The 15742-nt window shown below is 45.1% G+C and overlaps 1 protein-coding gene across 1 annotated transcript; it reads left to right on the top strand.

The window, feature by feature from the left end:
- Positions 1–5404: 5404 nt before the first annotated feature.
- LOC124803353 (cuticle protein 7-like) lies at positions 5405–14848 on the top strand. Its single transcript, XM_047264539.1, has 3 exons — positions 5405–5452; positions 9267–9381; positions 14553–14848. The coding sequence occupies exons 1-3, from the start codon at positions 5441–5443 to the stop codon at positions 14846–14848; spliced, it is 423 nt and encodes a 140-aa protein (XP_047120495.1). The 5' UTR covers positions 5405–5440.
- The last annotated feature ends 894 nt before the right edge of the window (positions 14849–15742 follow it).

Raw genomic sequence — 15742 nt, 5'->3', positions numbered from 1 at the left:
GGCTCTGGGCGCTACAGTCTGGAACCGAGCGACCGCTACGGTCGCAGGTTCGAATCCTGCCTCGGGCATGGATGTGTGTGATGTCCTTAGGTTTAATTAGTTATAAGTTCTAGGCGACTGATGACCCGAGAAGTTAAGTCGCATAGTGCTCAGAGCCATTTGAACCAATCTCCCTATAGCTTACCCCTACTTTTTTTAGAATCTTGAACAGCTTGCACCATTTTATATTGTCGAACGCTTTTTCCAGGTCGACAATTCCTATGAAAGTGTCTTGATTTTTCTTTAGTCTTGTTTCCATTATTAGCCGTAACGTCAGAATTGCCTCTCTCGTCCGTTTACTTTTCCTAAAGCCAAACTGATCGTCACCTAGCGCATTCTCAATTTTCTTTTGCATTCTTCTGTATATTATTTTTGTAAGCAGCTTCGATGCATGAGCTATTAAGCTGATAGTGCGATAAATCTCGCACTTGTCAGCTCTTGCCGTCTTCGGAATTGTGTGGATGATGCTTTTCCGGAAGTCAGATGGTATATCGCCAGACTCATATATTCTACACACCAACGTGAATAGTCGTTTTGTTGCCACTTCCCCCAATGATTTTAGAAATTCTGATGGAATGTTATCTATCCCTTCTGCCTTATTTGACCGTAAGTCCTCCAAAGCTCTTTTAAATTCCGATTCTAATACTGGATCCCCTATCTCTTCTAAATCGACTCCTGTTTCTTCTTCTATCACATAACATCAGACAAATCTTCACACTCATAGAGCCTTTCAATGTATTCTTTTCACCTATCAGCTCCCTCCTCTGCATTTAACAGTGGAATTCCCGTTGCACTCTTAATGTTACCACCGTTGCTTTTAATGTCACCAAAGGTTGTTTTGACTTTCCTGTGTGCTGTATCTGTCCTTCCGACAATCATATCTTCATCGATGTCTTCACATTTTTCCTGCAGCCATTTCGTCTTAGCTTCCTTGCACCTCCTATTTATTTCATTCCTCAGCGACTTGTATTTCTGTATTCCTGATTTTCCCGGAACATGTTTGTACTTCCCCCTTTCATCAATCAACTGAAGTATTTCTTCTGTTACCCATGGTTTCTTTGCAGCTACCTTCTTTGAACCTATGTTTTCCTTCCCAACTTCTGTGATGGCCCTTTTTAGAGGTGTCCATTCCTCTTCAACTGTACTGCCCACTGCGCTATTCCTTATTTCTGTATCTATAGTGTTAGAGAACTTCAAATGTATCTCGTCATTCCTTAGTACTTCCGTATCCCACTTCTTTGCGTATTGATTCTTCCTGACTAATGTCTTGAACTTCATCTTACTCTTCATCACTACTATATTGTGATCTGAGTCTATATCTGCTCCTGGGTACGCCTTACAATAAAGTATCTGATTTCGGAATCTCTGTCTGACCATGATGTAATCTAACTGAAATCTTCCCGTATCTCCCGGCCTTTTCCAAGTATACCTCCTCCTCTTGTGATTCTTGAACAGGATATTCGCTATTACTAGCTGAAACTTGTTACAGAACTCAATTAGTCTTTCTCCTCTTTCATTCCTTGTCCCAAGCCCATATTCTCCTGTAACCTTTTCTTCTACTCCTTCCCCTACAACTGCATTCCAGTCGCCCATGACTATTAGATTTTCGTCCCCCTTTACATACTGCATTACCCTTTCAATATCCTCATACACTTTCTCTATCTGTTCATCTTCAGCTTGCGACGTCGGCATGTATACCTGAACTATCGTTGTCGGTGTTGGTCTGCTGTCGATTCTGATTACAACAACCCGGTCACTGAACTGTTCACAGTAACACACCCTCTGCCCTACCTTCCTGTTCATAACGAATCCTACACCTGTTATACCATTTTCTGCTGCTGTTGATATTACCCGATACTCATCTGACCAGAAATCCTTGTCTTCCTTCCACTTCACTTCACTGACCCCTACTATATCTAGATTGAGCCTTTGCGTTTCCCTTTTCAGATTTTCTAGTTTCCCTACCACCTTCAAGTTTCTGACATTCCATGCCCCGACTCGTAGAACGTTATCCTTTCGTTGATTATTCAGTCTTTTTCTCATGGTAACCTCCCCCTTGGCAGTCCCCTCCCGGAGATCCGAATGGGGGACTATTCCGGAATATTTTGCCAATGGAGAGATCATCATGACATTTCTTCAATTAGAGACCACATGTCCTGTGGATACACGTTACGTGTCTTTAATGCAGTGGTTCACATTGCCTTCTGCATCCTCATGTCGTTGATCATTGCTGGTTCTTCCGCCTTTAGGGGCAATTTACAAGGACGTTATTGTCGTGTAACCACTTCGCCACAGGTCGTGCATTATGAACAGGTGCTCGATCGTGATGAAAGCTGCAATCGCCATCCCCGAATAGATCTTCAACAGTGGGAAGAAATAAGGTGATTAAAACATGAATGTAGGCTTGTGCTGTGATAGTGCCACGCAAAACTACAAAGTGTGGAAGCTCCCTCCATGGAAACCACGTCCACAGGATAACACCACCGCCTCTGTATTTTATTGTTGGCACTACACACGCTGGCAGATGCAGTTCACTGGGCATTCCCCATAGCCCGACCCTGCATCGGATCGCCACATTGTGTACCGTGATTCGTCACTCTACTGTTTAATCGTCCGATGTTTACGCTCCTTAGACCAAGCAAGGTGACGTTTGGCATTTACCGACGTGATGTTTGGTTTATGAGCAGCCGCTCGGCCATGAAATCTAAGTTTTCTCACCTCTCGTCTATCTGGCATAGTACTTGCAGTGGATCCTAAATTATCCTAAGGACAAACACCCACACCCATGCCCGAGGGAGGGCTCGAACCTTCGCTGGGACCAGCCGCACAGTCCGTGACTGCAGGGCCTCAGACCTCTCGGCTAATCCCTCGCGGCTGTGGAGAAGTAGCTGGAGATGTAGCTAACTGCAGTTAATAAAGCATTTTTGATTTTCGCTGTAATTTCCATTTTACTACCGATCGGATCTTACTTTTCGAACAGCCCTCGTATTATCAACAGCGAATACATTTTCAGCTGTCAAGATCGCTAAATTCATTTATTCATATACACTCCTGGAAATGGAAAAAAGAACACATTGACACCGGTGTGTCAGACCCACCATAATTGCTCCGGACACTGCGAGAGGGCTGTACAAGCAATGATCACACGTGCGGCACAGCGGACACACCAGGAACCGCGGTGTTGGCCGTCGAATGGCGCTAGCTGCGCAGTATTTGTGCACCGCCGCCGTCAGTGTCAGCCAGTTTGCCGTGGCATACGGAGCTCCATCGCAGTCTTTAACACTGGTAGCATGCCGCGACAGCGTGGACGTGAACCGTATGTGCAGCTGACGGACTTTGAGCGAGGGCGTATAGTGGGCATGCGGGAGGCCGGGTGGACGTACCGCCGAATTGCTCAACACGTGGGGCGTGAGGTCTCCACAGTACATCGATGTTGTCGCCAGTGGTCGGCGGAAGGTGCACGTGCCCGTCGACGTGGGACCGGACCGCAGCGACGCACGGATGCACGCCAAGACCGTAGGATCCTACGCAGTGCCGTAGGGGACCGCACCGCCACTTCCCAGCAAATTAGGGACACTGTTGCTCCTGGGGTATCGGCGAGGACCATTCGCAACCGTCTCCATGAAGCTGGGCTACGGTCCCGCACACCGTTAGGCCGTCTTCCGCTCACGCCCCAACATCGTGCAGCCCGCCTCCAGTGGTGTCGCGACAGGCGTGAATGGAGGGACGAATGGAGACGTGTCGTCTTCAGCGATGAGAGTCGCTTCTGCCTTGGTGCCAATGATGGTCGTATGCGTGTTTGGCGCCGTGCAGGTGAGCGCCACAATCAGGACTGCATACGACCGAGGCACACAGGGCCAACACCCGGCATCAAGGTGTGGGGAGCGATCTCCTACACTGGCCGTACACCACTGGTGATCGTCGAGGGGACACTGAATAGTGCACGGTACATCCAAACCGTCATCGAACCCATCGTTCTACCATTCCTAGACCGGCAAGGGAACTTGCTGTTCCAACAGGACAATGCACGTCCGCATGTATCCCGTGCCACCCAACGTGCTCTAGAAGGTGTAAGTCAACTACCCTGGCCAGCAAGATCTCCGGATCTGTCCCCCATTGAGCATGTTTGGGACTGGATGAAGCGTCGTCTCACGCGGTCTGCACGTCCAGCACGAACGCTGGTCCAACTGAGGCGCCAGGTGGAAATGGCATGGCAAGCCGTTCCACAGGACTACATCCAGCATCTCTACGATCGTCTCCATGGGAGAATAGCAGCCTGCATTGCTGCGAAAGGTGGATATACACTATACTAGTGCCGACATTGTGCATGCTCTGTTGCCTGTGTCCATGTGCCTGTGGGTCTGTCAGTGTGATCATGTGATGTATCTGACCCCAGTAATGTGTCAATAAAGTTTCCCCTTCCTGGGACAATGAATTCACGGTGTTCTTATTTCAATTTCCAGGAGTGTAGATTACCGATTTCGGCAATTGTGTGTTGCCATCTTCTGGTCTATTTTTACATCATTACATAATCATCTTCTTCAGTTCAGTAAGTGGTGCTATACAACTTGGACGTACATTGTAAAGTACTACTTACTGTAATGCAAGAGAAGATTACGTAATGATATAATATTAGCTCCGAAGATGGTAATAGAGAACTGCCAAAAGCGGTGATCTGCAAGAATAATTAATTTTAGCGATATTGGCAGTTGAAAATTTATTTAATGTTCATGTTACACTTATTTATTTTTAAAGTTTAATGTTGGAATTTCGGCTTTTATCTTTTACGTGCTTCAGAATACGTCTAATATTTTAAAATTGTGATGCGCGCTAAGGCACAAAATTATCGCTGTCTTCTACTTGAAAATAGCTAAAAGCTAAAAATGTAATATTGTGTTTTCAAAACGAAAACTTTTTGTATTCGAAAGTGACCATCATGTCCTTTTTTTTTTAAAAAAAAAAACTTAATCCAACTTAAGTCTGCAAGTTTTAAACTGTTAACGATTTATTTCACGTTTCAGCATGTTGCTAGTAGCAGATTTTTGTCACTGACTGGCTGCCTGGTTGCCAAAGATTTCGCACTGAATGAGGCAGACATCATATTCTCTTTGATCATTAAGCTGACGTATTGGCGAAGTAAAGTCGTAATGCAGCGCAGAGGCCGACTTGGGAAGGAAGATTTGGAGGTGCGTCTGATGCCACTGCCAGAAACTGGACGGGTGGGTTTCGTCATTCTGCGTATTTCTCAAGGTGAGACTGTGCTCCAGAGCGGGCGCTCTCGGATCACATGTGGCAGTGGTCAGTCGCGTGGGAGTGGCTCTGGTGGACTATATAAGGGGCCAGCGCTTCGTCTGGAGTCGTCAGTCCCTCCCATCTCGGTCAACTGAAGAGAACTCGCATCATGGCTTCTCAGGTGAGCGAGGCGCTGCGTTATGAATCTCAACGATAAGATTTCGGTACCAGAATCTTTGGGATAGAAAATAGCTCAGCTGAAAACAACGATAGAGAGAGAAATAAGCAGGTTAGGCTACTTTTCGCTGTCTTAGTAACTTGATCACAATTCCTTCGATTAAACAGATTCTTACGAGAGAATGTCCCTTAATACTGAATTGGAGGAAATGCGTACCGTTTGCAGTTTTTAACGGAAGTCTTTTTAGTCATTAGTCTTCTGGCTGGATCGATGTGGCTTACTACGAATTCCTTTCTTGTGCCAACCTCTTCGTCTCAGACAGTACTTGCCCGCTACATTCTCAATTATATGCTGGATGTACTCAGATCTCTCCCTTTCGCTACAAGTCTCTACAGTAACATGGAAGCTATTCCCTGATGTCTTAACGGATATCCTATGATCCTGATCCTTTTTATTCCCTGTATTTCCATATGATCCTTTCTGTGCCGATTCTGTGGAGAGCTTCCTCATTCCCTATAAGTGCACCTAGTTTGCAATATCCTTCTATAGCATCACATCTCAACCGCTTGGATTCCCCTCTTTTCAATTTTTTCCGCAGTCTTTGGTTGACTCCCATACAATTCTGTGGCGCAAAACCGGGGTACAAGGGGATATAATAGTTTCTGAAGTCTTTCTCTTCACTAAATGTGTGCTAAAGTCATCACTGTTTAGAAATGAATACCTCACTGTAGAAACATTAGATAGACATTACCTGTCTACCGTGAGTGTGCGTAGGCCTACAGCTAAGAAAAATGAATATGCGTACGCAACTTCAGATATCGTTTCTCCAAGATCGATGCTTCAATATAAGGATAAAGTAGTCATCTTGGCTACATTAGGACGCTCATAAAAATGTGCTATATGTCATAGATGAAAATTAGGGCTGAGAAGCACATCAAATTCCCTTGTAAACTGAAATTTTGCGTGAGCGATATCTCCAGCCACATTAGATTTATCTACTTAAAAATGTAGACTGGATAATTATCAGATTTTGTCTTTCATCCTCATACGTTGTAATACATACTCTTTCGTTTTATCCTCGTCACAGTCTTCGCACTGAAAAGTGATTGGCGACTTTCTGCCTATGTCAGTGGAGACGGTTTGTGAACCAAACATGTCCCTACCCTACATTACTTGGAGTTTTCAATACTTAAAACAACGGACTCGCTTTCGGTGAGGTATTCTCTTCGCGTATTACGTACAATTTTTTGCGTAATCTTTGCTGTTTTCCAAGTATTATGTATTAGGTTCATATGTGGAAATGTGCAGGCGATATTCTAATTTCGAAACAGAAGTATCGGGGAGCTATTTTACACTCCATGTCGGGTTATCACGGCCAAGAGAAGGCTACTGATACCAAACATAGGCATTAATTTGGGGAAGAAATTTCTGAGAATGTACGTTTGGAGCACAACATTGTATGATTGTGAAACATGGACTGTGAGACAACCGGACCAGAAGAGAATAGAAGCATTTGAGATGTGGTTCTACAGAATAATGTTGAAAGTTAGAGGGACTGATAAGGTAAACAATGAGTCGAGGAAGCGAGAGTATGGGAAACTCTGACAAGAAAAAGGGAGAGAATGATAGAACATGTGTTAAGACATAAGGGAATAACTTCCATGCTACATGAGGGAGCTGTAGAGGGTAAAAACAGCAGAGGAAGGCATAGATTGAAATACATTCAGGAAATAATCGAGGACACAGGACGTAGGTTGAAAGTGCTACACTGAGAGAAAAGGTTCTTACAGTACAGGATTTCATAGTGGACCGCGTCAAACCAGTCAAAAGGCTGATGACGAAAAAGAATTTTTTTTTCGAAACTAAAATTACCTTATTATAGATTAAAATATTCTGAATCGGAAAGAATGTTCGTGATGTGTGGCACGGTATTTGATCGTTATTAGCTAACAGAACATGCGTAGTAGCGCTTACCGTTTAATAGAGATACTTTACTTATGAGATCGAATTTCATTCTCGAAGTACAATTCAGTGCGTTGATTACATATGAAACCTTGAAAGTGTGTGCCGGATAGGATATCTAATTTTATCTTTCGCTGTGAGTATCCTCTAAACCCCAATATAGAGTGACCGGAAGCCTAACTCAGTACATGCTTGATATGCGACTGTCAATCAGAGAGAAATGCCTTCTATCTTTTTATTTTTATTTTCCAAGAGAAACTGACATCTTATACATAAGATAAAAGCTACAGCCTTTACGACTGCTTTGTAACTTTTCAATATTATCGCGAACTTTGTCCACGGTTTTGTTGTACCTTGTACACCTGTGTGGTAAAAGTTATGATCCTGTTTCCTTATCCAGTGGCGCACAGACTATTTCAAGCTCAGTGCGTCTTAAAACTGATGTAGCCGATGACCTTCTTTGAGTTGGTCGAAAAGATGGAAGTCTGATGTCGAAATGGCAGATGATCTCGTCGACACGTTAGATGTGTAAAGTTTCTGCAGTCGCTGGCTGGCTGCTCCTCGGTGCATCAGCCAGTTGTGCCTGCGCTGTTGCTTCTCTGAAGTGATGACCGCATAGTTTAACGGTGCTGACGTCCACCGTAGCATCTCCACATACCTTTCGAGCCCTTTATGAATGCGAATGGACATTTCACCTTATTCGCGAAGGAATTCAATCACAGAACGCTGTCTTATACGTACGTCATTGTCGGCCAGTTTCTAGTCGTATACAGCCGGCATCTGTTGATGTTGGATTCTTGCTGCTGGAATGGGCTGCAAAAGAAGGTTTTCGGAAGTGTGCCAAATTCGTGGTTACTATATTACCAAGTTAACGAAGGAAGGAGAAAAATGGGCCTCATTACTTTCTGACTTGCCCTTGTACATACGTTCCGAACACTCCAGCCCTTTCCCACTGTAACTTAGCGAGGTACTTGGTTAGCACAATACTTTGCACTCGGTCGGCCAGTGGGGAGTTCTGGGTTAATAATTCCTGTTTAGTGTAAATTTTAGAATGCGAATTTCAATCTATCTAAAATACACTGCATCAAAGGCATTAGGCTTATATCTCATGTATATCGCTGGGTCTGCACAGGCTCCTCATTCCTCGCGATATCAGTTATACCTGGCTTACAGTCTCATGAACAAACGTCTGGGCAGTTTTAGAGAAATCTGGAAACACTTCAAACAAGCTGAGTCTCTCTGACGGTCTGTATAGCATGCTAGGGTAGTGATATTTGTACCGCACTGTTCGTGAAAGCTCGCACATAGATTCCCGTCTGGCGAACTATTTTGACCTATCACAAGCGAAGGAATTTCTCCAAGTTTCCTACGAAACTCTGAAGTTTGTAGCGAAGACATTATTTCCGCGGATGAATAACAATATGTGAACAATCGGCAGTAATGAAGATTTGTAGCAGAATAAAGATGTTGCTGAATAGGGGCATGCCTAACTCCTTATTGCCGACTGCCGACTAGTATATCTGTCCCGTTATCCAAAATCTACAGAGGCTCGAGTGCACACCTTGCTCCACGATGGCACTGAAGGACAGAGAGTGGCCTAATCATAACATTTCATTTGTTTCCTGAGTGTGTCTCGCTTTTTTCAACGGTGTGAACGATGTACCGAAACAGCTAAACTATCGTCTAGTTTATTCTCTGTTGAAACCGGTACGCGACCTGTCACACTGTCAACGCCGCAGCAAGCGCGTGTGCCGTCCATGAAATACCAAGTATAAACTGTAGTGACGATAGAGGTCAGGTTTACAGCTCTGCTTTTGCGTTGTTCACATAATGATAGAAGCTCTGTTCCCCGCAGGCGGTGCTGCTGTGCGTGTGTGTGGCGGTGGGCGTGGCCAGCGCGGGCTTCCTCGGCTCCCCGGCCGTCTCCTACTCGGCGGCTCCCGCTGTCCACTCGGCCCCGGCGCTTCCAGGTAAGGCAGCAGCACTCGTCTGCAAGCTGACACCACTGATAACTACTCTTCTTCACAAGCCCTACAACAAAGTTAACTTTGTCAATAATTTATTGAGGCTCGCATTTGAGCTGCATATAACGTTTTTATTATAATAATATTATGATAATAACATAACACAATTCCTTTTTTACATGAGATCAGTGTAGCAAATGTTATTTGACTGTATTACGATTGTCTTGGTATACTCAAAATCCGGTAGGCATCTTTAGTTGTTTACACATAAAATTTTTATGTATAAACAGCTAAAGATGCCCATTGAATGCCGGATGTACCAAGACTATAGTAACGCAGTCAAATATGAATTGTTACATTGATCTGATGTAAAAAGGAATTTATTATCTACAGTGAAACATTACAAACAGAGGTAATGGTTTGATAATGAAAAAATGTTCGAAAATGGTTACTAATAAAAGTAGCATGCGCAGAGCTGATGGGAACCTTAATTAATGAGTTACAAATACATTCAGTTAATGACCCAGATATCAACAAAATTTCGCCATTACGTAAAGTTTACTTTCGTTTCTTCTTCTTCTTCTTTCTTTTTTCTTCGATTTCGCTCATCTGTGGGGCTTGTAAAGTAAATTCTTAATGATTTTGTCTTTTTTTATGATTTTTAGCCCTTACAGTGTTTCTTCATTAACTCACTCTGTTCTTTCCTTCTTTCCTTCTTTCACTTGTCTTCACAGTGATGTGCTTTTTCTCGCCCAAACCCCTGAACTTTCTAATCTTGTTTATAAACGTTGCCCTCTCCAGAATTTCTGCTTTTGTGTCTGTAATTGCTGCTAAGTCGTTTTCCATTTACCTGGACCAATTGATTTGCGTTTTGAGATTTTTGTCGAAGTGGCCAAATATTATTCCTTAGTCAGTCTTCCCCGGTTCCCTCGAACCAAGTACCCACAAAAAGTACTTCACCTTTCCCTGACATAATATAGTTTTCCAGTTTGAGAGTGGATTTTCTCATTACTTCTTCTCATCCACATACTTCTTCTTTTATTGGACTAAGTATTTTGCAAGGTACCTTCCTTCCCTTTTTGTCCATCTCCATTTCTTCTCCCTTTTTTTGAGAAGCACACATTCCGCTTCACTTTTATGAAAGTCAACTGCCCAACACTACAGTAGAAAATTGCAACAATGCAAACCAGCCACAGACTGCACATAGCACAGTCAGTGATTTTATAGTGCTACGTGGCGTTACCAACATAAAAACCTAAACAGCCTACTTACACTATTCTACTTTTGATTTTCCCGAGAGTGATTTTTGTTGAAAATATCCTTCGTTTACTGATAAAGCAGTTGTATTTTCTGGGGTCAGTCTTTCTTTGCTTCTTTATCTTGATCGTTTCCCTGTATTATTTCCTGTAAGCACACACATTTATTCATTCTCTTGATAGTAACGTATCTTGTGCTACTTGAGATTTCGAGTGTTCGTTATGAATTCTTTGCTTTCGAAAGAAAAACGTGTAAACCACCGTATGCCGTGGTCATTTTCAACAGACTGATTTACTCAGTTTTTGTATCGATCATTTCACGTCAGTAGACGTTACAATGGCCTTGTGGCAACCTTCTCCAGCGAGCCAGTACTTGTATCCAGACCAGAAGGAGTGTAACATCAAACTGATGAGTAGGCGCGTACTGCCTACTTCTTCGTAAATTTGGCTCGATTCTACAATCACTGAAATAACACCAGAAAGCCTCTCCACCCACACGGTGTCTAAGCATACGTTTATTGGTGATCGACAGGAACTATGGTTTTATCTACCTGACCGAAACCTTGTACGTGCTAACTGCACTCCTCTTTTTATGGGACTGCATTTTAAGGACACGCGAGTCCGCTTTTTAGAGCGTGAATGTATTATAAGACAGCTTTGCGATTTGCTCTCGCTCACCTTATGATTATAATTTACAGTTTGATGACTCGATGACCAAAATTTTAAGAGTGTACGCAAATAATCGGTTTACAAACTGAACTTTGCACCATCGCACATTTTCTCGAGCCTTATCCTATGAAAATCTTTTTCTCCTGAAGATGTGCCTACAATGATATGAAACTGGCTGTCTTGTTTGATAAGGGACGTCTATACACCTAATACGACCTTAAAATTTTTTTATTCATTTTCAAAAGAAATTTTAAACGATTTTTTAAAGATTATTTTAGAGAATTTTGGGAAAGTTAGTTAGTTACATGTTCCATAGATCATTTGAATGATTCTTTTAACGAAATGATGTGGAATGAGACAGTTTACAGGAGACATTTTACTTTTTTGGGCAAATGATCAAAAATTTTAATTCCGGCCTTTTGAACTCCCCTGTGCTCTTTAAATAATAACTTTAAGGATGAGTAATGAAGGTACTTCTCCCCTCTCGTGTTGAAGGTATCAACACCACTGTTCTTGTCATATTGTGATAGATTATTTATCACGAATTTCACTAGCAAATATATAAATATATATATAAATAAATAAATATATATATATATATATATATATATATATGCTAGTGAAATTATATATATGCTAGTGAAATTATATATATATATACTCCTGGAAATTGAAATAAGAACGTGAATTCATTGTCCCAGGAACGGGAAACTTTATTGACACATTCCTGGGGTCAGATACATCACATGATCACACTGACAGAACCACAGGCACATAGACACAGGCAACAGAGCATGCACAATGTCGGCACTAGTACAGTGTATAACCACCTTTCGCAGCAATGCAGGCTGCTATTCTCCCATGGAGACGATCGTAGAGATGCTGGATGTATTCCTGTGGAACGGCTTGCCATGCCATTTCCACCTGGCGCCTCAGTTGGACCAGCGTTCGTGCTGGACGTGCAGACCGCGTGAGACGACGCTTCATCCAGTCCCAAACATGCTCAATGGGGGACAGATCCGGAGATCTTGCTGGCCAGGGTAGTTGACTTACACCTTCTAGAGCACGTTGGGTGGCACGGGATACATGCGGACGTGCATTGTCCTGTTGGAACAGCAAGTTCCCTTGCCGGTCTAGGAATGGTAGAACGATGGGTTCGATGACGGTTTGGATGTACCGTGCACTATTCAGTGTCCCCTCGACGATCACCAGTGGTGTACGGCCAGTGTAGGAGATCGCTCCCCACACCATGATGCCGGGTGTTGGCCCTGTGTGCCTCGGTCGTATGCAGTCCTGATTGTGGCGCTCACCTGCACGGCGCCAAACACGCATACGACCATCATTGGCACCAAGGCAGAAGCGACTCTCATCGCTGAAGACGACACGTCTCCATTCGTCCCTCCATTCACGCCTGTCGCGACACCACTGGAGGCGGGCTGCACGATGTTGGGGCGTGAGCGGAAGACGGCCTAACGGTGTGCGGGACCGTAGCCCAGCTTCATGGAGACGGTTGCGAATGGTCCTCGCCGATACCCCAGGAGCAACAGTGTCCCTAATTTGCTGGGAAGTGGCGGTGCGGTCCCCTACGGCACTGCGTAGGATCCTACGGTCTTGGCGTGCATCCGTGCGTCGCTGCGGTCCGGTCCCACGTCGACGGGCACGTGCACCTTCCGCCGACCACTGGCGACAACATCGATGTACTGTGGAGACCTCACGCCCCACGTGTTGAGCAATTCGGCGGTACGTCCACCCGGTCTCCTGCATGCCCACTATACGCCCTCGCTCAAAGTCCGTTAACTGCACATACGGTTCACGTCCACGCTGTCGCGGCATGCTACCAGTGTTAAAGACTGCGATGGAGCTCCGTATGCCACGGCAAACTGGCTGACACTGACGGCGGCGGTGCACAAATGCTGCGCAGCTAGCGCCATTCGACGGCCAACACCGCGGTTCCTGGTGTGTCCGCTGTGCCGTGCGTGTGATCATTGCTTGTACAGCCCTCTCGCAGTGTCCGGAGCAAGTATGGTGGGTCTGACACACCGGTGTCAATGTGTTCTTTTTTCCATTTCCAGGAGTGTATATATATGCAGAGTTAAAATGCCCAGCTCTTGAAGAGGTACCTACATGAAGACCGTGGGTGAAGACCACATACATCTACATCTGCATTTATACTCCTCAAGCCACCCAACGGTGTGTGGCGGAGGGCACTTTACGTGCCACTGTCATTACCTCCCTTTCCTGTTCCAGTCGCGTATGGTTCGCGGGAGGAACGACTGCCGGATAGGCTCCATGCGCGCTCGAATCTCTCTAATTTTACATTCGTGATCTCCTCGGGAGGTATAAGTAGGGGGAAGCAATATATTCGATACCTCATTCAGAAACGCACCCTCTCGAAACCTGGCGAGCAAGCTACACCGAGATGCAGAGCGCCTCTCATGCAGTCTGCCACTTGAGTTTGCTAGACATCTCCGTTACACTATCACGCTTACCAAATAACCCTGTGACGAAACGCGCCGCTCTTCTTTGGATCTTCTCTGTCTCCTCTGTTAACCCGACCTGGTACGGATCCCACACTGATGAGCACTACTCAAGTATAGGTCGAACGAGTGTTTTGTAAACCACCTCCTTTATTGATGGACTACATTTTCTAAGGACTCCCCCAATGAATCTCAACCTGACACCCGCCTTACCAACAATTAATTTTATATGATCATTTCACTTCAAATCGTTCTGTACGCATACTTCCAGATATTTTACAGAAGTAACTGCTACCAGTGTTTGTTCCGCTATCATATAATCATACAATAAATTCTTACTGCTCGCTTTATAAAGTCTATGCTACCTTTGTAAGTGATGAGTTATTCAAGGAAATTTTTCCGCACGACTTTAATGAATGGAAATATGCAAATATTGTCAGGAAGTTGATAAGTTTGTTTCCAAGATTAGCAGTTATACGAAGAGCGAAAGTAGCTAATCTCAATTATTTGAGAAGCTTATCCCGTACAGTTCCATTTCGTTTCCTCCTCCATTTGCGACTGCAACAGTCTTTTGTCAGTCAGTGCATAAAGTGCTCAATTATAGCGAAGTACGTCACAGGCTCAGCTTCCTTCCCTCCTTGTAATAGTTATTTTTTTGATCCGCTGTTGTGTTCTGGAGGGCTGGTCAACAGGCACTTCGGCAGCAACAACAGCGGTAGTTGATTACCGGCACGTGCAGTGAATGGCATCGAATAACCACCGCCGTTGCCGACAGGAGCGCTGGCGGCGGCCAGGGCTGACGCGGACTACGACCCGAATCCGCAGTACAGCTTCAGCTACAGCGTGAGCGACGCGCTGACGGGCGACGCCAAGCAGCAGCAGGAGAGCCGCAGCGGCGACGCCGTGCAGGGCAGCTACAGCGTCGTCGAGCCGGACGGCGCCGTCCGCACCGTGCAGTACTCGGCCGCGCCCGGCGCCGGCTTCAACGCCGTCGTCTCCCGCTCCGGCGGCGCACCACCGCCTCCCGCGCCCGCCAGGGTCGCCGCACCCGCGCCCCTGCCCGGTGAGTAACACTCCAGTGTAGCCGTAGTAGCTGAGATGTAAAGTCACCTAATGAACGAAATAACATGCTAAGGAATATCAAACCAATGACCTTGAAATCTTTGGGGTGGTTCGGCCGCGTCATATTTCTTTTGAACGATCGACGTTTCGAACAGTTTGCTGGGATCTTCTTCAGGATCACTTTCACACGCAGATTGAACTTAATACATACCTTAGCAAAGCGTTAGGGGACCATTATTGTTTAGTATACACGTACACGGTGGCCGGATACAGTATGGAAAGTTTGTAACCGTGTTGCAGCGTAGTTTATACTGAGAAATAGTTACTAAGAAAATAATTCGAAAATTTGCCCTCTTTCTCAGTTACTTAGCATCAGAGTTAGCCAATCCGGCCGTTTCGAGCGCAAATTCAGGCAACCCGCCATAGACCCTGTCGTCAAACGTATTTCCCTTTGGGTTGGGTTGGGTTCTTTGGGGAACGAGACCAGACAGCGAGGTCATAGGTCTCATCGGATTATGGAAGGATGGGGAAGGAAGTCGGCCGTGCCCTTTCAAAGGAACCATGGCGGCATTTGCCTGGAGCGATTCACGGAAATCACGGAAAACCTAAATCAGGATGACCGGACGCGGGATTGAACCGTCATCCTCCCGAATGCGAGTCCAGTGTGTTAGCCACTGCTCCACCTCGCTCTGTTTTCCCGTTGGTTTTCTAAAACCGAATAAGAGAGAACACAAAATCTGGAATGGAACGGTATTACGGATCGAACCGGAGCCAGAGGCTGAGCAGTCGCGTCTGCTATGTTCTTCTCTATGAGAACAACTGACGCTGGTTGCATCTGGTGGGCCTCTTGTATTCGAGCTCACAACGATCACATTGCCGAGATCAAATGCTAATTAACTTTGA

Source organism: Schistocerca piceifrons, chromosome 6 (assembly GCF_021461385.2).
Source record: "Schistocerca piceifrons isolate TAMUIC-IGC-003096 chromosome 6, iqSchPice1.1, whole genome shotgun sequence".
Lineage (NCBI taxonomy): Eukaryota > Metazoa > Arthropoda > Insecta > Orthoptera > Acrididae > Schistocerca > Schistocerca piceifrons.
The sequence above is the reverse complement of the archived record's forward strand: the minus strand, read 5'-3'. Positions and strand labels throughout refer to the sequence as shown.